Source organism: Eurosta solidaginis, chromosome X (assembly GCF_040869045.1).
Source record: "Eurosta solidaginis isolate ZX-2024a chromosome X, ASM4086904v1, whole genome shotgun sequence".
NCBI lineage: Eukaryota > Metazoa > Arthropoda > Insecta > Diptera > Tephritidae > Eurosta > Eurosta solidaginis.
This window is the reverse complement of record NC_090324.1, coordinates 72,583,375-72,606,087: the sequence shown is the minus strand read 5'-3', so window position 1 is coordinate 72,606,087 and position 22,713 is coordinate 72,583,375. Positions and strand designations below refer to the sequence as shown.

At 43.7% G+C, this 22,713-nt stretch overlaps 2 protein-coding genes across 8 annotated transcripts in view; both read right to left on the bottom strand.

Annotated features, from left to right (window-relative positions):
- The window catches only part of anne (anne boleyn), a 1,549,371-nt gene that overhangs the window by 642,277 nt on the left and 884,381 nt on the right, over window positions 1-22,713 (bottom strand). The gene's annotated exons all lie outside the window — the stretch shown is intronic.
- LOC137234458 (uncharacterized) lies at window positions 6,031-7,514 on the bottom strand. The gene is made up of 2 exons (XM_067757984.1): window positions 6,448-7,514; window positions 6,031-6,397 (listed from the first exon to the last, which is right to left on the bottom strand). The coding sequence occupies exons 1-2, from the start codon at window positions 7,236-7,238 to the stop codon at window positions 6,031-6,033; spliced, it is 1,158 nt and encodes a 385-aa protein (XP_067614085.1). The 5' UTR covers window positions 7,239-7,514.

The window sequence follows — 22,713 nt, the reverse complement described above, 5'->3', positions numbered from 1 at the left end:
TCTACTCTCCTAAAAAACGCTTCTCACGGTAGGTCGAGCCTACCACTAACAACTGATGAAGCGCCTCCTTTAGACACAACATCGTCAAAAATAGAAGAAGCAGTAGATCTTATCACCAAATCTTGTAAAGCTGCCTTCACAGTAGCCTGCCCGGAGATTAAGGTAAGGTGAACAATTGTGGTGTTTCGCAAACTCGGCAACGGAGTGGAGGCACCACAATTGCGTTTAGGTTAGATTTAAATGAAAGGAAAAGAAAGGCGAGAGATATTTCTCGTTATAATAATGATTTTATTTGAAGTGAAAATTATAATTAGTACAATAATTTACCTTGTATAAAACTTGTGGCGGGGCTTCTCGGGACGGCTGGTTGTAGTTCGCTCAACGATCGCTGGAAAAGTAGATGGTTGCCTTGTCGAGGACAACCGTTGAACCGTGGAAAAGTCTCCGGTTTTAAGGGGAAGCTTCCCCACATAGTTGTACCGGCATGCATGTATATGTGTATGGACAACATAACCCTACCCATGTACACCCATACATGCATGTGGGCGAACTAGTCGTCGATAATATGGTCGCAGTTGGCGCCAGAGAAGCCATTGGCCGAAGAGTTGGGCCGGCTGAGGCGCGGGCCGGAATGACCCCGTTCCGGAATGAACTGTGTTGGGGTAGCTGGCGCGGCCGAGTGGCCAGTCTACCGTCTCGATGGTCTTCCTTCACGTGTCGCATCGCGTGTAGCTGGCGCGGCCGAAGGGCCAGTCTACGATCGCGCGTTGGTCGATGTGCTTGCGTGCGTTGTGTGTAGGTGGGCGGAACGGCCGTGATTCCGCTCCACTTTTTCCTCGTCGTTCGTGTGCTAATAGGGGTCGGAACGGTCGTGGGTCCGATCCCCTAGTGTCGGAACTTTCTATATGGGAGCCCGCTCCACTCTCGGATGGCAGTTGTGGTTCTTCTGCAAAGGCCGACTCGGACGCGTGGAGAGACAGCGCTTCATCCATCGTCCCGTCGTCCACCTCTTGCATCGTAGGCATCCGCTCATAACCTTCTCCCTCTCTTCCATGACTAGCTGGTACCAGCTCTTCGGCGGCTCTGGCTCGGACGACAAGTCCTCCATGGAAAGGTGCAGCGTGGTATGATGATTGCTACCACATCTTCGGCACCTTCCTTTGCTAGTGCAGTCTTTGGCACGATGTACCATTGAAAGCAATTTTGGTGGCCTTTATAATTTCGCGCATTCGTTTCAGCGGGGATTTCGCGCGGTATATCGGGCATGACCTGATTGGGTGTTTCGCGTCGCATAAATGGCACGGCTTTGGGTAACGAGCGGCCTGGCGCTCAGTCCTCCTTCTTAGCGAAGCGTAACGAGTCATTCTATTGAGTGAGTAGGGAAGAAAATAAAGGAAACTCGTTGAGTTGTTATGACTGTGTCACGCTTTCGGTGGCGAGTAAGCCCTAGTTTATTAAATTGCATATTGCGTATAGGTAGGGTGAAACTTGGTAGCTGCCTAAGAAGATATTCGCGCATGTTATGTGCATGGTCTCTTTCAATGCGCATTATGTGTCTTGGGCTTTACTGCCTTATTTTGTTTATTTTTGTGTCACCCGGTAGCGTTTTGGTTAGCCACGGGCACACTAGTGCTGCAGAAAAGTGGACATTTAAGTTGCTTGGTATCCACATTTTGGTACCGAACCGGGTAGAGAGTGTTTAATGTGGGATCTTTCGAGTCGTTGTTATTTGTGTTGTTGGTGCTAAAAACCAACAACTTTCCTGCCCGCCACAAAAAAAATTTTTGGACAGCAAAATTTTATGCTATATAAAGAAAAAATATAAAATCTTCGTTTTGGACGAGGCGAAAAATTTGTCGAATGAACCATTCTTTTGTATTGCCCCTCGATTATTTGTTCAACTTTTCCCAATTACACTTGTAGTCCTGTTTTATTAATGGTCTTTACTAAAAGGCACGGTTCCAGAAGTGTAGTTGGCTCCGATACCGCTTTGCCAGAAACGGGTCTTTGGGTACCCGTTTGCATCTTTTAATGCATCCCTAATATAATGTACATTTAAAACTCGGCATATATATGTACATTCGTTGGTATAAGTATATGGGCAGTCAGTGCGCGGACTCTATCGCATTGGTAGATTGACCAACCTTTTTGACCCATTTTTCATTTTCTACTACTTTTACGACTTCTGCTACCGAAACTCAGATTCTACCGATATTTCAGTATTTTCGCATTGAAAACGTATACTGCGATCATTTTAAAGTATTGAATTGCCGAGCCCACCCAACTAACTTTAGGAGGTGATACTGACCAAATCAGTCAGTTTTGAAAAATTTGTGAAGAACTTAAACAGGAAATGATTTTTTTGATTAGAGAAATATAGTATCTGAGCACGCGAGTATTTTCTGCGCTATTTTTTCTGTTTTTTTTTTTTTTGGAATAGTTTGAACGACAATAAAAAGTTTTACGTAAACGATGACATGCCGACATCGGTTATTTTGCGGCAGTACTTTTGATACACTGGAAAATTGTTGTGGTAGTTAGACGTTGTGGCAAACGTCTAGTGAGTGTTTATAGCTCGAAATACAGAAAAAAGAGCAAGTGTCATAAGCTATGTATCTACACATTTACATGGATTTTGTTTGCAAAATTTTTTTGTTGAGAGTTTTATTTCCATAAAATGTGCTTTATTATGAATTTTTTTTGTACAAATATAAACGGTAATTTTGTTTTCCGGACCAAAATCTACCAACTACTACTATTTCCTTTTTTTCCGTCTACCAACATTTTGCCTTTTAAAAAAAAGTCCGTGCACTGGTAGATATACCAGACCAAAACAAGTGAACATTCATACGTACAAATGTACATCTCTCTGAATTGAAGCAAACGGTAAATGTATCGTTCGATTCATGGCGCCGTTTGCTTCATTCTTTTCACTGATGACATTCTTTTCGTTTTACGCGTGGTGGAGTACGCTGGCTGCAAGAACTGAATTCGTCGTACTCGCGGACTTTAAAAACGGCAAAGAAGGAAAAAGTTCTTCTTTTTTTTTTTTATTAATACAAATATAATTGCGGTGCGCTACGCTATACACAATTTAAATAAGGAAGGATTGACGTTTAACTTCAGCTTGGAAAATCGCTTTTAAACATCTTTATGAGGTATTTGAGTTTGTTTTGAGGGATTGTATTATTCCCACAATCACAATATATATTAATATAAGCTCAAAAATTTATAGAATTTTTACAATACCCACTAGAATGAATTTCGTAAAAAGTACAATCTGTTGGTTCCCATTGAAATACATTTATTTGGTTCCGTGTTTGCAATGCTACCTATTATACGAGCAATGTATTCCTGTTACTTCTCATACACAAAAGTGTGATGGAACTTCAAAAATAATATTTCCTGTTGAGTGTCGAAAATTTGGGGTTTCGATTCCTGGTTCGCCCTCGACGGTAATAGTAGAATTACCACTTGAACGGCAGGCAATTGTGGAATTTACATCTACACGCAGTTCACGCTGGCAGATATCAGAATAGTTTTTACATATCACTCCAACTAATTCGCCGATGCGGTCCTCTTTTAACTGCGATATTTCGCATTGTAATGCAAATACCAAATCATTATTCGCAGGTGAGTGAAATATTATAAGTTCATCACGTCCAGGACTTATGTGATCGATGTTAGGACTTTAATCGATATGGAGCGATTCACGTTTTTAAATTGAATTTGTGTTTGGCGTCATCCAGTTTATAGATTGCTGCATCCGTTACGATAAAAGCACGATCGGATGACTTATTACGTTTATTATATTTCTTTGCAAAAGCTGAAGATAAAATCGCATTATATGCTTCGCTATTTCTTAGGTTCTTTGCGTTAGTTGTATAAGACTGATAGCCTGAATTTTCGTGTGAGCTAGCCAAATAGTCACCAATCCATTTACGTGGTTGACCCCTATGAGGACGACGGCCTTTTATGGCAGTTGCAGCCGTGATTTGTAAGCGTAGTTGCGGCCATTCAGATCGTGGGTACTTTCGAAGTATCATATAAGCCCGTCAATTATTAAATATTCGTCCTAATTGAGGCTCTGTTTTCCGTGCAGCCAATGGTGGACGCGGCCACTGAATGTTTCTTCCATAATCTCTCATACTTTTGCGTTACGAAAGCGTTGAGCGAGCTCAAGGACAAGGGAGAGTAATTTGTATGTTTTATAAGCTTTAATGATGGCAAGTGCCGAAATCTTTTTTTTTTTTTATAACTACGACGAGCAGTTCTTTGATGGATCGGGCGCTTCGGGATATTCATACCTGGGCATCTAATGTCGGGCTGAAAGTCAATGCGGAGAAGACGGATATGGTCTTGTTTACAAAGAGGTACAAGGTCCCAAATTGGACCAGGCCTAAGTTAGGAGCGGTGACCTTACAGGAGAAACCTTGTACAAAATATCTAGGAATCATCCTAGACAGTAAGCTGTCATGGAAGCTCAACGTGGAGGAGAGGGTCAAGAAGGCCTCAACGGCACTCTATGCATGTAAAAGAATGCTGGGGTGTACGTGGGGCCTATCGCCCTCTCTTTTTCATTGGGTTTTTACAGCGATTGTAAGCCCTATTCTATACTATGGAGTTCTTGTTTGGTGGAAAGCCACACAAAAAACAACATACCTCAAAAAATTAGAGGGGGTATGCAGACTATCGATGCTTTGCATTACGGGAGCCCTGAAAACAACCCCGACGGCTGCACTGTATGCCATTCTGCACATTCCACCTGTAGACCTGGTAGCAAAGAACAAAGCGTTAACGACCGCAACCAGGCTCGATGCTTCGGGGCAGCTTGAGCGCCGACCATATGGCCATAGTAGTATAGCGTCCTCAGTCACAAGACGAACAGACTACATGATTCCCTACCTGCACTTTGAGGGAGATCTCAAGGCGACAATAGAGGTGGACGGTTGGCGCAAGGGTGCGCAAATGGCGGACGAGGCGATACATGTGTACACCGATGGTTCCAAAATAGTGGAAGGAGTAGGGTCTGCGGTATACTGCGCTGATCCGGAATTAAGCAGATCCTACAGGCTGCCGGATTACTGTAGCGTTTTCCAAGCGGAAATATTAGCCGTAACCAAAGCAGTAGAAACCCTGGAAGAGAATAGCTTAAGCTGTAACCGTGTTAACTTTTATATTGACAGTCAAGCAGCAATTAAGGCAATAATCTCGCATAGCACAGCATCTAAATGCGTGTTAGAGTGTAAGCAGTCTCTGGAGAGAATCGGGACAGGGAGAAGCATACATCTATATTGGGTCCCAGGGCATATGGGAATAGATGGGAATGAAAAAGCGGACGAATTAGCTAAAACGGGCGCATCCCTTGAAGCTTGCTCCGTAGACGTCCCAATTAGATTGGGCGAGATTAAGCGAAGGCGAGAGGTGCACATGATCCACCAAGCAGAAAAGGCGTGGGTTCAAGCGCGGGGCTGTAAAGTGTCGAAGATTATGTGTAGGTCTTACAACCTTAGACTAACACAGTTGCTTCTATCATTAAAAAGAGAGGACTGTAGACTTATGACGGGTATTCTGACTGGACACTGCCTTCTGGCGTCACATGCCTTTAAATTAGGCTTGGTCAGTGATAGCAGGTGTAGGAAGTGCGGGTTGGAGGAGGAAACGATCGAGCACGTTCTGTGCTCGTGCCCTGCACTTGCCAGGCTAAGACTCCAGCTATTAGGAGTGATACAGCTGTCAGATCTAGAAGCAGCAAGTGGCTTAAGTCCTAGGAAGCTTCTAGTATTTGCCAAGAGGACGGAGTTATTTTATAACATAGGTCCTGGTTTTTGATAGGGTTTTTCAGTTTGGTCGTTAAAACAAACTTCTGGTAACACTACGGACTCAATCAGTCTATGTGAGGTCCTCATGGACCGGCCAGTTCAACCTACCTACCTACGACGAGCAGTCCACCCACGTACCTGCTTTTGTAATAATGTAACAATATGAGGAATCATTTCGTTACGTTGTTTTTCCAACGTGAACAATGTTTTAGGTGACATCAGTAATTGTTGCATTCATTGTATTAATTGCAACTAATTCTGGGAAATCGGGCTTATTGGCATTCTTCTCGGTTTTATTAACTTTAGCTATAGGATTCGTCGATGAGGTATGGGATGATGCAGTGCTATTAGCGTTCGATACTGAGCAGCTTGCAATTTCCGGATTGTTTGCCTGCTGTTGTTGTGATTGTGGTTCCGAAGCGCTTGTCGAGGAAACATTTAAGGCTACACTTCCATTTGCGGCTGTGTTGCTGGTACTGTCTTTGTTGACTGCCGCATCAATATTGGGCCAACGATCAACAGCTGCTGAGGCGGCCATATGTGCATAGGAAATAGGTGCAGATCCAGGAGATCCACTGCTTGTTGAACTTTTTGGTGTGTCAGGTGTTGTTGTGGTGGATGAGGCGGGTTTGTGTCGTTATTGTTGACTTTAGTGCGTGTGCCGCCTGAGGACGAGGCGAATATATGGATTTTTCCATCTGCTGTATGTTCTCTACTATGTAGCTCTGATGCTTTGGCATTTGTTGGCACTGAAGCGGTTAGCTGTGACGATGATTTTCGTGAACGTAGGAGTTTGTCTATTTTGCCGCAAATGTCCTGTAGTGCTTGAAGTTTGGGTTTAATTTCCACTTTTCTAAATGGCATTTGCACTGCAGTAAATTTTGTATCGATCGACGACGGAAAGTCGGTTTCACCAACATCCTCACCACCAGCTTTTAGTGTAGCGGGAAATGATGTGTGTTCCGGAAGTATGCCCGACGGCTCATCATCATCGATGAATGTAAATTTTCTAGTATGTTCCAGCTGAATTTGTGTCAAGAATATGACGTGATCTACTTGACCCACACAAATAATACCGTTGTTGGCAGTCACTTGCAGCAACTTGGGTGGAAAATGAGTTTTAGGGAATTTGATTTTGTAGACGACCGGTGCATCAATTTGTATTTGACCACGCGATAATAATTCAATTTCACCAAGATAATTCGTCGTAGGTTTGCCGCGCATGGAGAGTGTAACTTTGATTTGTAGTGCTACGCTAGGATTCGGATTACGTATGGATAGCAAACCGAACCAGTCAGTGCCGTCGAAACGATACTGAAACACCTTCGGACAAGGACTTATGGGTATGCCTTGTGTAAAAATAAGATTAATATGCTGCAATATAATAATGATTGCGGTGGTGATGTGAAAGTGCATTGCGAAAAAATTGTGATGAATTTATTTATTAAATCTATTTTTAAGCAAATTAAAATAAGAAAAGTGCATTCTGAAAGTTGTTGTTGTAATTGGAATCATAATTGTTATAATAATCCAGACGTCTGCCATCGCCGCTTTTATTGTTATGGCTACTGTTATTGTCATGGTTATGGTTAAATCCATGCGCATTATGGTCAGTCACAATGGTCGGTCACCGCGCCCCAGAATTTCGGTGTTCTGACTTGGTACGGACTTCTGGCGCGACATGGTTTTAAATTAGGCCTGCTCAATGATAGCAGATATAGTATTCCCCGGGTTGCAGGAGAGAACGACCGATCACGTTTGGTTGTCGTGCCGGACTAAGACTCCAGCGAGACTCTAGATCTAAAAGCGGCCAGTAGCCCAAGTCCTACATAGCTGGTAGTCTTTACCCCAAGGGCGGAGTTATTGTTTTGCATAGGTCCCGGTTTCTGATAAGGCTACCCAGTTTGGTTGCTGAGCAAAGTTCTACTAACACTATGAGCCTCTTCCCGTCATAGGCGAGATGTGTGGGAAAATGTTGCCGTGATCATGGCGGCTATAAGGCACGTATGCTCCGACACACCGGTGAACGGCCCGCAAAATGTGATGTTTGCGGCAAATCATTTTTTATAGTTTCCACGATTTGAATGTACATGCGGTAACACATCGGCCTGAAAGACCGTTCGCACACGATCAATGTGGGTCAACGTTTCAGCGTACAAAGTCATTGCGTATACATAAAGTTACGTTCTAAGAATCGTATACATGAATGTAAAGTCGGTGGTATAGCCTTTGCGCAAACGGGGGGTTTGAATGCCCATATGCGAAGTCATGATGCAGCATTGAGTCGTTGTATTATGGGTACTAATAGTACAATACCAATACCGATTACAGAGAATATGGGTAGTAGCATTAATATGGGAATACCAAGTTCACTCCTCGGTAATTCAGTTAATGTTGTTAATACAGTCGAAACCATAAAATCAGTTAATTCTATTACTGGGAATTTGCTAGAAGTAACTGTGCTGGCTTCTGTCACTAATTAGATTTATTGATAATTTGTATCACATTATGTGTTTTATGTACGGATATACGCACTACACAGGCATAATGTATTACGCATGCATATTCGTGTTTGTGTGCGCGTGATTCGGTCTAATTTTAATTTCGTCTTTTCATGTTAGTTTAAGCTCATCAATATGAAATACCTTGCTCACACCTTAGACCTCAATAATGTGTGTTGAAAATATAAGAAACACAATCCCACGCACTCAAACAAACAAGAAACAAACACAATTTAAAAACGTTTATAATGTTCATGATCAAGGCGAATTTAGTATCAGTGCAAGTAGATTCGCCTTGCTAATGCTTTCAATTATGTTCTTGTTGAGTGTTAATGCAAGAGTTTGGATTATTTTTAACGTATTTCTTTTATTCCTTCTCAATTCTGTTGTGACCTTTTTTGTTGATTTATTCATGAATTTAGTAACTACGCCATGATCTATTAGTGTGGTTGAGTCTAGGCGTTATGGAAAGTGCGGACCCCAAATAATCATGGACTTTCGTAAACCTATGAACATACGAAACCTAAAACAATTCAAATTCATCGTGCGACGTCAAAACTCGACTAGTGGATCGTTCCACTTACAGTTGTCCTATGTAACGAACTGTACCCATTGAGCATGTGAACTTATTCCTTCCGTATGTTCGGAACCTTCACCTTCACTTAAAGATTTGGGGGAATCTGTTGACCTTTGGGATATTATGTAAATACTTATTTGAATATATTCAGCGCTCGTGAGGTAGTCTCAAATGAACCTTTCTGGTCAATACTTCATCAATTGATAAAGAGTTAGGTGGGTCTGATCATTCTTTCAAAAATTGTTTGAAGAATGCCATATGTTAGAATTTTATTCAAAATGCACTATCTCAAATTTGTTGCCAAACCTCCCAATATAAGTGCAATGCATTTGGTCGTAAGAAAAGGTTAATGAAAAGCATTCCGAGATGAAGCGCTCTTCAATCGAACTCTAATCTGGGGCGGCTTTGTGACAAATATTGACTCGGGAAATTTTGACAAATTCCTGTTGGCCTCGTGCCGTTGGCCGAGTGCATTCAAGTTCTGTGGCAGACAACGGATCTGCGTAAGGGTTCTGATGTCATCGCTCGGGGTGAGCGAGTGACTTGGGGTTTGATTTTGAATATTAAACATAAGTATTGTGTGGCAGATGGGGGATCTGCGTGAGAGCTTTTATGGTATCCTCGTTATGGGAGAACGAGTAAGTGGGATGGTTTCTAGTGTCCTCGCTCTGGGTGAGCGAGTGAATTTGGGTTTGCTTTGTAAGCTTAAGGGTATAATGGGCTGAGTCCCTTTAGGTTCTGTGGCAGATAGAGGATCTGCGTTAGGTTAGGGTTGTTTTTTTGAAACGAGGGATGGGGAGTAAAGGAGGGATTGTTAAGAGGAGCGCGTGGTCCTCTCACAATCGATCTACGTAGGGAGAAGGATCAGTTTGACCAAGGGTCGTCTGACTTGACCCTTCTCGGTTATGAGGTCGACTACACGTACTCGGCTATCTTCGCCGGGGTGTACGTTGACGACTCTACCTAACCTCCATTCGTTGGGAGATAAGTTGTCCTCTTTAAGGACAACGAGATCTCCCACTTGTATATTTTGTTTGGGGTGTTTCCACTTCACACGCTTTTTAAGTTCGGATAAATATTCGGTTTTCCATCGCCGGCAGAAGGTTTGATGGAGGGCCTTGAGCTTCTGCCATCTATTTATCATGGAGGCAGGACTTTCGGTCGCATCCGGTTCTGGCGGCGCCAGAAGATGGCTGCCCGTGAGGAAATGTCCTGGGGTTAGTGGCTCCAGGTCCGTTGGGTCATTGGACGCCGAGCTGAGAGGCCGTGAATTTAGGCATGCCTCGCTCCGGCACAAAAGGGTTTGGAACTCCTCCAGGGTATATTTATGGAGAAGCGACCTTTTTGAAGTGGCTTTTGAAGCTCTTCACTCCGCTTCCCACAGGCCGCCCATATGTGGAGCGCCGGCGGGAATAAAATGCCAAGTTATTGCTTGATGGCTATACCTGGAGACTGTTTTGTCTCGGCTTTCTGCCAGGAAGGCTTTGAATTCCGATCGTAGAGATCTGGAAGCTCCGACAAAGGTCGTACCATTGTCGGAGTAGATGTTTTTCGGACATCCTCTTCTCGCGATAAAACGCGAAAAAGCTGCGAGGAAGCATGGGGTGCTCAGGTCACTAGTGGCCTCTAGGTGGATGGCCTTAGTGGAGAAACAAACAAATAGGCATACGTAGCCTTTGGACAGTCGACATCCCCTACCGCGGTAGCTTTTGATGTCGAAAGGCCCCGCGAAATCTACCCCGGTATTGTTGAACGCGCGAGTAAAAGTAGTGCGTTCGCAGGGAAGGGTACCCATAGGTTGGGACTGCGCCTGCTTCCTGTGAATAATGCAGGTTTTGCAATTGTGGATGATGGCTCTGATCATTGTCTTGACCTTCGGAATCCAATACTGGGTTCGAATAAGGCGGAGCAAGAGCTGGTTCTCGCCATGAAGGGAATCATGATGAATCATAATGACTGCAAGGCGAGACAGCCTGCAATTGTAAGGCAAGATGATCGGATGACGCTCGTTGTACGACATGTCTTTTGAGGCCCCTAGACGCCCCCCTGTTCTGATAATATCATCTTTGTCGATGTATGGGTTGAGTGACAGGATTTCACTCTTCCGATCAATAGGTTCCCTATTTTTTAATTGCAAGTATTCTGTACCGTAGGATATTTTCTGACATACTTTTATTAGTGCTTGAGTCGTTGCCTTAATCTCATCGGCTGAGATTATGCACGACTTTTCGTGGAATACTGTTTTAGTCTTAGGATGTGTCCTTTTTATAAATCTCCTAACGTAGGATAGGACTCTTAGAGCTCGTGGCAAGTCTGAAAAACGATCGAGTATATCTTCTTGTTCAGCCTGTGTGACGGCATACGACTGTGATTTCACTTTCTTCTCCTCATATGATGTATGGTAGTCCGTTTCCTGTACTGGCCATTGGATGTTGTCCTCTTGCAACCAAGATGGTCCCTGCCACCACAACGAATTGTTGACCAAATCTGACGCTAGTAGTCCTCTGCTTCCTAAATCCGCTGGGCTAGATTCCGAGTCAACGTGAAACCAGCCCTTGTTACCGACCATGTCGAGGATCTTGGTGATTCTATGTGCGACGAAGGTTGACCAAGTACAGGGCGGCTTGCGTATCCATGCGAGTACGATGGTTGAATCCGTCCAGAGGTGAACTTTTACTGGTCCCAAATGAATATTTCGGAATATTGATTCCATCATTTCTGCGAGCAGCACGGCGCCGCAGAGTTCTAGACGTGGTAGCGAGATGGTCTTCACTGGAGCTAATCTGGTTTTTGCTAAGAGTAAGTGTATGAACACCTGATCGTCTCTTTTTACGCGCATGTATACCGCTGCAGCATACGCTTTCTCGGAAGCGTCACAGAAGCCGTGGATTTCTATGTCGTCTTCCGGTGAAAAATTTACCCACCGCGGTATCCTTATATTATCGATTTCACCATAATGTTGGGTGAAGTTTTTCCACCGTTCTAATGTATTTGGTGAGACAGACTCGTCCCATCCGGTGCCTTCTAACCAAATATTCTGCATTAATATTTTTGCCACTATGACCATTGGGGCGAGCCACCCTAATGGGTCGAAAAGCTTGGCGATGGCTGACAATATTTCTCGCTTGGTTAAATTTTCCGGATCCTCCAGTGGTCCTGCTTTAAAATAAAAGAGATCGGAGTGCGCATTCCATCTTATGCCCAATGCCTTCACGGTGCTGGTGTCTTCGAACGCCAGAATGTCTTCGCTTAATCGATCAGTTTTCGGGATGTCTTTTAGAACTGCCTCCGAGTTTGATGTCCATTTACGAAGTGGAAAATCAGCTGACTGCAGTACCTGTCGGATTTCATCCCTTGCCTTAATGGTCGATGCAATGGTGTGTCCTCCGGCTAATACGTCGTCTACGTACATGCATTCTCGCAGTATGCTCGATGCTGTTGGATGGAAATTTTCAACATCGTCAGCTAGCTGTAAAAGCGTTCTGATGGCCAGGTATGGAGCGCAGTTAACTCCGAACGTTACCGTCTTTAGTTCGTAGAGGCATATTGGTTCACTAATGTCTTTTCGGAAAACAATCCTCTGAAATTTGGTATGGTTGGCATCCATCCAAATTTGCCTATACATTTTTTCTATATCACTGTTGAAGACATATCGATAGAGTCTCCAACGCAGAATAAGAATTGGGAGATATACTTGTAGTACTGGGCCAGGTAGGAGAATGTCGTTTAGACTGGTGCCATTAGCCGTCGGGCTTGAGGCATTGAAAACGATGGGACTTTCGTCGTTATACTTTCTGCTTTGACAACGGCGTGGTGTGGCAGAAAGTAATTATTGTTTCATGTGCCGCGACGACACTGCTGATTTTTTTCATATGTCCAAGAGTCTCGTATTCTGAGAGTACCCTAATATATTCTTTCCCTAAGTCCGGATTTTTTATTAACCGGGACTCGTTTCGATAATATTGTGAGAATGCGCGCTTAAGGGATCCTCCTAAACTCAACTCGTCTGAGTAGCCTTGCTTGAATGGGAGGGATACTATGTACCTCCCATCTTCGTTTCTTCTTGTTGTTTCTTTATACAGTTTTTCGCAATATGCGTCATCTGCATTAATGCTTTTGCCTTTTGGCAAATTTTCTAACTCCCAGAATGCTTTTAATTGGTTATCCAGCGCGACTTCGTTGTAAAACGACACTATGTTCTTTGTTGGATTCGGTGCTTCAATACGACCGGTTAGTATCCAACCGAACACTGTCTCTTGGGCCAGAAGTGTATTTAGTACATTCTTTTTTAGACCGCTTATTATAATTTGGGGATATATGTCTCCACCAAGTATGAGATCTACATCTTCATTGACGTAGAACCTCTTATCTGCCAAAACTAAGTCTGGGAATGCCTGCATAGTCATTTTTTCGATATGGCCGGATGGCAGATTCCCAGTTAGTTTGGCTAAAATTAGAACAGGAGTAGTCAAGCTAAAGCATGGGTCCACTGGTGAACTTAGCTCGATGGTGGATGCCTCTTTAACTTGAGCAGATACTGCATTGGCGATGCCTGAAACTTGGGCCTGCATTTTCCTTGCCGGCAAATTGATTCTGCGTTTTAGTCTTTCTGTCATGAAAGAGCATTCAGACCCTGAATCAATTAGTGCCAGCGCGGAGAAGTCGGTACCATTATGGTGAATGTATACGCGAGCAGTTACTAATAGCACGCCTGTGCTGGAATTAGCATGACAGGATTTTACATTCTGGTTCGCAGAAGAATTTGGTTGCCCCGATTCCTGTCTTCTTTGTGCTTGGGCTGAAGATGACGGGATATTATCCGCGTCTTTAAATGGATTGCGCTTCGTAGTTTGCTGAACTGTATCCGCATGCAGGAGCGTGTGGTGACGAGAGTGGCATTTGGCACAGTTGTACGAACTGGTGCACCTCGTCACTGTGTGTCCTGGGAATAAGCAGTTCAGGCATCCCCCCGTGGATTTGATGAAGTTGATTCTTTCCACCGGGGTCAGATCACAGAATCGGGGACAATTCCGTAACCTGTGTTCAGCTTTGCACATTTTACAAAAAACCCTTGAAGCTGATTTTGAGGTAGGTTTTGATACCTTCGTTTGGAAGGCACCAAGTCTTTTTATGGGGGTTTCGGTGGTATGCCGGGTATTTGATGGCTTTTGTCCCTTTTGGGTGTTAGTGCTAGTGAAGCTAGACACTGTTTCCAGTGTCTGAAACCTATTTGATAGAAATTTGTCCATATCCTCCCATTTAGATATGTCCATTTTATGGTCTATGCTTTGTTCCCATAGAGCCAGGGTACTTTCCGGTAACTTTTTCGAACACAAATATGTTAGTATTGCATCCCAATTGGATGTGTCGATTTTGTGACACTTGAGGGAAGATAGACAATTGTGTATATCGCTATGTAATTTCTTTAACGCGCGACCACACTCACTCTCTACCTTCTTTAAATTAAAAAGAATTTGTAATTGCGTGTTGACTAATATACGCTTGTTTTCATATCTTTCGCAGAGGTTTTTCCAGGCCATATCGAACCCATCATTTGTTAGAGGGCATTTTTTTACAATATCTTTGGCCTCGCCCTGTGTCTTGTTGTTCAGACGGAACAATTTCTCCACCCCCTGTAGGTCGGAATTATTTATGTATATGGCCGTAAACAGGTCACGAAAGGTTGGCCATGATAAATAGTCACCTTTGAAAATCTCCGTGTCGCAAGGAGGGTGGCGGATCTTATGCCCGCGAGGTGCGGCTGGGGGTGCTTGCTCCGAGATAGCACTATTTTCTACTTTTTTAAATTTCTCTACCTCAGCAGATATTGTGGATAAGCATCGCATATATATTGCGTAGGTAGACATGTGTTTTTCCGGATGGCCAACACATCATTTGCGTCGACATCGTCTGATCCCATCAGTGAGTCAAACACAGACTTAACCTTCTTCCATAAGGAGCGCAACTCTTCTTGCTGTATCGCAAGAGTGTGCTTATTATGACTTTCCTCTGGAATAAGGCTGTACTGCTGTTCAAACTCTGAGATTAACTCAGCTGATCGGATATATGTTTCCATTTTATAACAAATCTTTCCTGCCCAACTAAAAAACAAGCTAATTCTTTGAACAAAAAATGGAAACAATGCTTTGAAAGGTCGCTTTTATTTATTTATTTCAGACTTGGCCGACTCGTCTGATACTTTTTCAAGGGAAGAATAGGCGATGGTGTAACCTACTCGCCAACCGCACGCAAATTATCTATATATGTATATATTGATCTGGCTATTAAATTATAAGGGTCAGACTTGGCAGATTCGTCTGGTTTTCCCACGAAAAAAGTAAAACACAACAATGTGGCTTACTCGCCACCCGCACGTAAATTATGTATATATGTATATATTGGTGTGTGTTAATTTATTTGCAGATTATTTTTGAGCCGTAAGACAGAGAGCAGGGGGGAGCAACTCCAATGTGTATTGTGTGAAGCAAAGGGGCCACTCGCCACTTGAGCGTTCAATTTTATTATAAAAAGTAAGTGCGCGCGTTGATATAAAAACTCGACGAAAAGTGTAAAAACTCAGTGAAAACTGTTGTAAAAACTGTGTCGATTGAGCTAGTGAAAATTAAAGTGCTTGAAAAGAAAATGAAAATTGCCACAGCCGTCTGGCGTTAGATTTTTAATATGAATGTGAGGTTATGTGCACCTCTTCCTTGTGCTGTGTCCGGAGAGCCTTACCGCTGGTGGGGGGACAGACCAGATAGTCACAAGGAATTTTAAACGAAGTTAATGCAACGCGTTTGCACTTATTTTTCTTTTCGGCACTAAAATTTTTTTTTTTTATTTTTTTTTTTACACTTTTCGCGGTTAATTAGAAGTCACGTGTCGCAGTAAATTGATTTTTTCTTTTTCGCACTTTTTATTTTATTGTTTTAACCAAAAAAAATGTGGCAAGAAATATATAACTTACGTGGCTGCTGCGTGAAGTAGTGTTTGTTGTTGTGTTGCTGCGGTAAATTGCCTAGATGTGTAATGCCACCAGAAATTAAAAAATACCACCACGATAACTTGCACCAGGAGTGTCCCACCACGAAATAAACAAAACCACCAAGAGTGTAAGACCACGAAGATTTATACTAAATGCTGGTATCACCAAGATATTTGTATGAGAAGTGTTGAGTGTATGTCGACGTTGAAAGTGTCACCAAGATGTGTATCAACGCTTATCACCAAAAATGTACTCCAAAGGACCGGATTTGTCGCGGTTTTGTGTATCACCAGGATAATTTTTCTTAAAATTTTGCACAGTGCGGACTGTATCTTTATTGGCGTTGGTTCCTTGTATAAAACTTGTGGCGGGGCTTCTCGGGACGGCTGGTTGTAGTTCGCTCAACGATCGCTGGAAAAGTAGACGGTTGCCTTGTCGAGGACAACCGTTGAACCGTGGAAAAAGTCTCCGGTTTTAAGGGGAAGCTTCCCCACATAGTCGTACCGGCATACATGTATATGTGTGCGGACAACATAACCCTACCCATGTACACCCATACATACATGTGGCGAACTAGTCTTCGATAATATGGTGCTATTAGGGTGGCGCAAATTAATAAGAATTTAGGCGTCGGGCCTAAACATAAGGGGTAAAAAAAACCCTATTGGTGGAACCAAGAAATCTCCGAGCAGAGGAAGAACAGCAGACAACTTTTTAACGAGGCTAAGCGCAATTGAATCTGGTTCCATTATAAGGACGCCTTAAAATCATTTAAGAAGTCAATCCAGAAGGCCAAAAGGGACTCCTGAAAGAACTTCACCAATGACATCGAAGAAGTCTCAGAGGCCAATCCCCTACGAAAAGTCCTCTCCAAAAACCCCATACCTCCCAGTTGCATTCGCACAGCGAACGGAGAATGGGTCAATTCTAGTACGAAAATTCTAGAAACACTGGTCAGTACTCACTTTACAGGCTGCAGTTCTCAACCACACCTCTTAAGCACGCAATCTAGCCCAGGGCCGTTTCGACCCCTGGACCACATTGTAAGCGGAAAAGGAGTTATCTCGGCAATGAAGTCCTTTAAACCCTTCAAATCTCCGGGAATGGATGGAATATTTGCCGCTGAATTACAAGCTGCAAGCGATCTTATAATCCCGCTGCTAGCTAAAATCTACAAGGCTTGCCTCCACCTGGTCTATATCCCCCTAGAATGGATCAAGGCAAAGGTAGACTTCATACCCAAACAAGGCAGGATATCAGGCAACAGTCCAAAGGATTTCAGACCAATAAGTCTGACCTCCTTCCTCCTAAAATTCTAGAACGATTACTGGACGCCTATATTAGACGATTGGCAAATCAAGCACTAATCTCCAACAACCAACACGCCTACTCTAAGGGCATAGAGACAGCTCTACATGCTATCACTACTAAGATACGCTGGGTATCTTTCTCGACATAGATGGGGCCTTCAACAACACTCTCCCAGCAGCGGCCACAAAATCTCTACGTTCACTAGGGGTGGAAGAGCCTCTTGTGGAATTCGTCGAGCTCCTTCTAAACAAGAGAAGCATTATCTCTGAGCTGGGCAGCTCATCGTTAATAAGGTATACCAACAGAGGAACCCCCAGGGGGCGTTCTTTCTCCTCTACTATGGAACCTGATGGTGAACGCTCTGTAATCTATACTACAGCCCACCGGATGCCAAGTCATTACATATGCCGACGACATAGCCTTAACAGTTACCGGCAAACACCTTCCGGTGCTTGGCGAACTCTTGTAAAATGCTCTTAATCTAACAAACACTTGGTCTAGGGAATGGGGACTCAGCATTAGCAGTGAAAAAACGGAGATGGTGCTTTTTACCCGCAAACGCATTCTACCCTCCCGTCCCTAAATGGTCCCTAAATGAGACTGCAGGTTTGGTTGCAACCGGACCCTGAATCAGGTCCCCGAAATCTTCTGGAAATTGGACCATACAACACCGTCCCCTTGCTGGGACAACAAATTTTCCACAAGAATCCCAGAGAGGAACGAGTGGGCAAACGGCGGGGAGCCGGGATCTCACGAAATCTCCGTTTTTACAGATGGCTCTAAACTAAACAACATAGTCGACAGCGGAATATTCTCGGGAAGCTCAATCTAAGCGAGAGCCTTCGCTTACCTACCACTGCAGCGTTTTTCAAGCTGAACTTATAGCTATCTGGGAAGCAGCCCTCTATCTTGCTAACCTGCAGGTGACCAATTCTATTTCAATTTTCTCTGACAGCCAAGCTGCCATAAAATTCCCATCACTAGTGGCATTGAAGTGCAGAGAAACCCTCAACAAACTAGCTGAAAATTGCAACCTAAGCATAATATGGGTTCCTGGCCACTGTGACGTCTCAGCAAACTGCGCCGCGGATGAGCTAGCTAGGGAAGGCACCATCCTGCAAACAATAACCTCCGCTGGTTGGGCCAGCTCTCCTCTAAACACTTGCAAACACTGCCTACGATCTTCTTTCACGGATAAAGCAAACGCCAGATGGGCCAAGGAACCCACATGTAGTATATCCAAGCAAATCTGGCCTAAGCTGGATGAAAAGAGATCGCAATCGGTGATATTGTTAAACCGTATCTCTATAAGCCCACTAGTGGGCCTTCTCACAGGTCACTGTCTCATGGGCACTCACAGTGCCTATATGGGCCTACAGACAAATGACTTCTGCCGCAGTTGTAGGGACGAGGGGGAGATAGAAAGCGTAGAGCACTATCTGTGCCACTGTACCGCACTGTCAAAAACCAGGTACCAATGCCTCCACAGACACTCTTTTGGGTGCCTCTCGGAGCTTGAATCTACAAACACAAACGACATCTAGCGTTTCGTCAGGTAAACGCGCTGGTTTAGCCTCACTGGGGTCTACACTTTCTTCTTCTTCGAAAGTAGGGAAACAGGTAATAGGGGCCCGCGTGGTAGCACAACGCACCACAACGGCTTACGTGAGTCTCCGCTCGTACAGCGGAGGCAGCAAATTTAACCTAACCTAACCTAACGTAGAAATAAAATTCTCTTTCAAGAGCCACATATTGTTTTAAATAAACTTTTCTAGTTATTTGGTAACATTTTAATACATTTCTGATCAATTTAATGATGATTATAAATTTTAATTATTCAATATAGAAAGTTCGGATATCAAAGAGTGGCTTTACTTGCTTTTTCGCTGCAAAATTTTTATAATAATATCAAAATTTAACTGTCTTGCCAAAACGGATTCAACACAAAGCGTGGCAAGTCCTGAAAATCGCTCTTGAGATGAACACGATCTATGAAAGTTTTTGATTCTTGAAAGGGCGCTGAAGGAAGGTTCTGCACTAGCTACAGTGATAGATATAGTGCAAAAGGTACGTAAAGCAACACAAATGTTGGGGAAAATCGTATACAGATTTTGAACACATGTAGATGGCATTTAGCAATTCCAATGGTGATTGCTTCGTAAATGTGTTTCAAGTGAATTATTTCGCATTCTAAGCTTTGAGAAATGTCCGACTTGTATTTTTCGACAAATTTTGTTGCGCTCGCCCGAACCGTAGTTTCATCCATGTCTTCAAATTGCCACAAAAAGGAAAACGTCTCCCTCAAATTTCTCATAGCTGCAAATCGTTCAGTAATACCAGTGATTATCGAGTCAGCGATAAGCAGGAATGTATTGTTTTTAAAACCAGACTCTGAATCATCCATAATAATCTCATTTAAATTATCTTCTGAACGTCTTTTGGGTTTTCTCTTTCGAATGTCCGGAAACTATGGCGAGATGCTCAATTGAATAGCAACTGTTTTGCATTCGTTTAAAATTGTTTCCCATTGGTTCCTGATCAACTTCAAATCAGCCAATAAGGCATCCAGATGTTGGGAGGACCACGTTTCTTTCATTAATGGTAGTCAGTATTTTGAACCAAATTGAGGACAGCAAGATACATTCGAACTTGTTGATGTACTTGAGAATGCCGGTAACATCTCCGTATGCTTGTGTAGTCAAATTTAGCTTAAGTAATGCTGGTACATGGGGATCCTTCCATTATCCTTCCATTTGGGGATCCTTCCCGGATCATGGTTTTCGGGATCCCGTCAAGGTAATTTCGGGATCCTTTGGGGAGCCTGCCGGCATCAGTTTGGATGGTTTTCGGGATTAATCTGGGATCGCGTCAGGGTCATTTCGGTATCATTTGGGGACTCTTTGGGGATCATATCTGGATGGTTTTTGGGATTCGTCCGAGATTATTTCTGGATGGTTTTCGGAATCCGTCCGGGATCCCGACGAGATCATTTCGCGACTTGTTCTGGTATATTTCAAGATCATTTGGAGACCCTTCTGAGATCATTTCAGGATCCATCCGGGATCCCGTCAGGGTCATTTCGTTACATTTTTAGGACTATTCCGGTATCATTTGGGGATCCTTCCGGGATCATATCTGTATTGCTTTCGGGATCCTGTCAGCGTTATTTTTTCGGGGCTTTTTCGGGATCATTTGTGGTTCTGCCGGCATCATTTTCGGGATCCGTCCGGGATCCAGTCAGAGTCAGTTTGGAAATTTTTTGAGACTATTTCGGGATAATTTGAGGACCCTTATGGCATAATTTCGGGATAGTTTTCGGTATTAGTCTGGGATACCGTCAAGGTCATATCGGAACTTTTTCGGAACAATTTCCAGATCTTTTCGGAACCCTTCCGGGATCATTACTGTAAGGTTTTCGGGACCCCGTCCGGTAATTTGGGGACTTTTTCGGGATCATTTGGGGACCCTTCCGGCATCACATCTGGATGCCTTTCGGTATTCGTCCGGGATCCCGTCTGGGTCATTTCGGAACTTTTTCGGGACTATTTCGCGATCATTTGGTGACCCTTCATGGTTCCTTCCTGCACGGTTTACGGAATCCCGTCGGGGTCATTTCGCGACTTTTTCTGGTTTATTTCGTGTTTATTTGGTGAGCTTTCCGGCATTAGTTCTAGATGGTTTTCGAAATCCGTATAGAATCCCGTCATGGTCATTTCGGGGTCATTTGGGAACTCTTTGGAATTATTTCGGGATAATTTGGGTATCCTTCCGGGATCATTTGTGGATGGTTTTCGGAATCCGTCTGGGATCCCGTCACGGTCATTTCGGGATCATTTGGGAACCCTGCCAGCATCATTTAAGGTTAATTTTCGGGACTATGTCGGGATCATTCGGATACTTTTCCTGGATCATTTCTGGATGGTTTTTGGGATCCGTCCGGGAATCAGTCGGGGTAATTTCATGACTTTTTCTGGATTATTTCGGGATCATTTGATTAACCTTCCGGGATCAATTCTGGATGGTCTTCGGGATTTGTCCGGGATCCCGTCGGGCTTATTTCGGTACTATTTTGGTATCATTCTGGGACCCTTCCGGGATGATTTAAGGACCCTTCGAAACCGGTAGTTCAGCACACATGCCTTTTTAAATTATGAGCTTTTATGGCCATGGATTTGCTGCAAATTATTCTTAATTAAAATTCGGTATGTTTTATCTTTTCGGGATCCGCCCGGGAACCCGCCGGGGTCATTTCGGGACTATTAGGGGATCATTTGAGGACCTCTCCGGCATCATTTCCGGATAGTTTTCGGCATCCCAACGGGGTCATTTCGTGACTATTTCTGGTATATTTCAAGATCATTTGGGGACCCTTCTGATATCATTTCAGGATCCGTCCGGGATCCCGTCAGGGTCATTTCGTTACATTTTTAGGACTATTCCGGTATCATTTTGGGATCCTTCCGGTATCATATCTGTATTGCTTTCGGGATCCTGTCAGCGTTATTTTGAAAAATTTTCGGGACTTTTTCGGGATCATTTGGGGTTCTTCCGGCATCATTTCTGGATGGTTGTCGGGATCCGTCCGGGATCCCATCAGAGTCATTTTGGAAATTTTTTGAGACTATTTTGCGGACCCATGTGGCATAATTTCGGGATGGTGTTCGATATCAGTCCAGGATCCCGCCAGGGTAATTTCGGGACTTTTGCGGAACTATTTCTGGATCTTTTCGGAACTCTTCGGGACTTTTTCGGGATCATTTGGGGTTCTTCCGGCATCACTTCTGGATGGTTGTCGGGATCCATCCGGGATCCCGTCATTTGGAAATTTTTTGAGACTATTTCGGGATCATTTGAGGACCCTTATGGCATAATTTCGGGATGGTTCTCGATATCAGTTTGGGATCCCGACAAGGTCATTTCGGAACTTTTTCGGAACTATTTCCAGATCTTTTCGGGACCCTTCCGGGATCATTACTGTATGGTTTTCGCGACCCCGTCCTGTAAATTCAGGAGTTTTCCGGGACCATTACCGTATGGTTTTCGGGACCCCGTCAGGCTAATTTCGGGAATTTTTCGGGATCATTTGGGGGCCCTTCCGGCATCACATCTGGATGGTTTTCGGGTATTAGTCCGGGATCCCGTCCGGGTCATTTGGGGACTCTTTCGGGACTATTTTCGTATCATTCTGGGACCCTTCCGAGATCATTTAAGGACCATTCCGGGATAATTTCTGTATTATATTTTGAGCTTTTATGGCCATGAATTTGTTGCAAATTATTCTTAATTAAAATTCGGTATGTTTTATCTTTTCGGGATCCGTCCGGGATCCCGCCGGGGTCATTTCGGGACTTTTTCGGGATCATTTGGGAACCCTTCCGGGATAATTTCTGTATTGTTTTCGGGACTCATCCGGGATGCCGTCGGGGTTATTTTGGGACATTTTCGGGACTATTCCGGGATAATTTCGGGACTATTTCGAGATCATTTGGGGACCATTCCGGCATCATTTCTGGATGG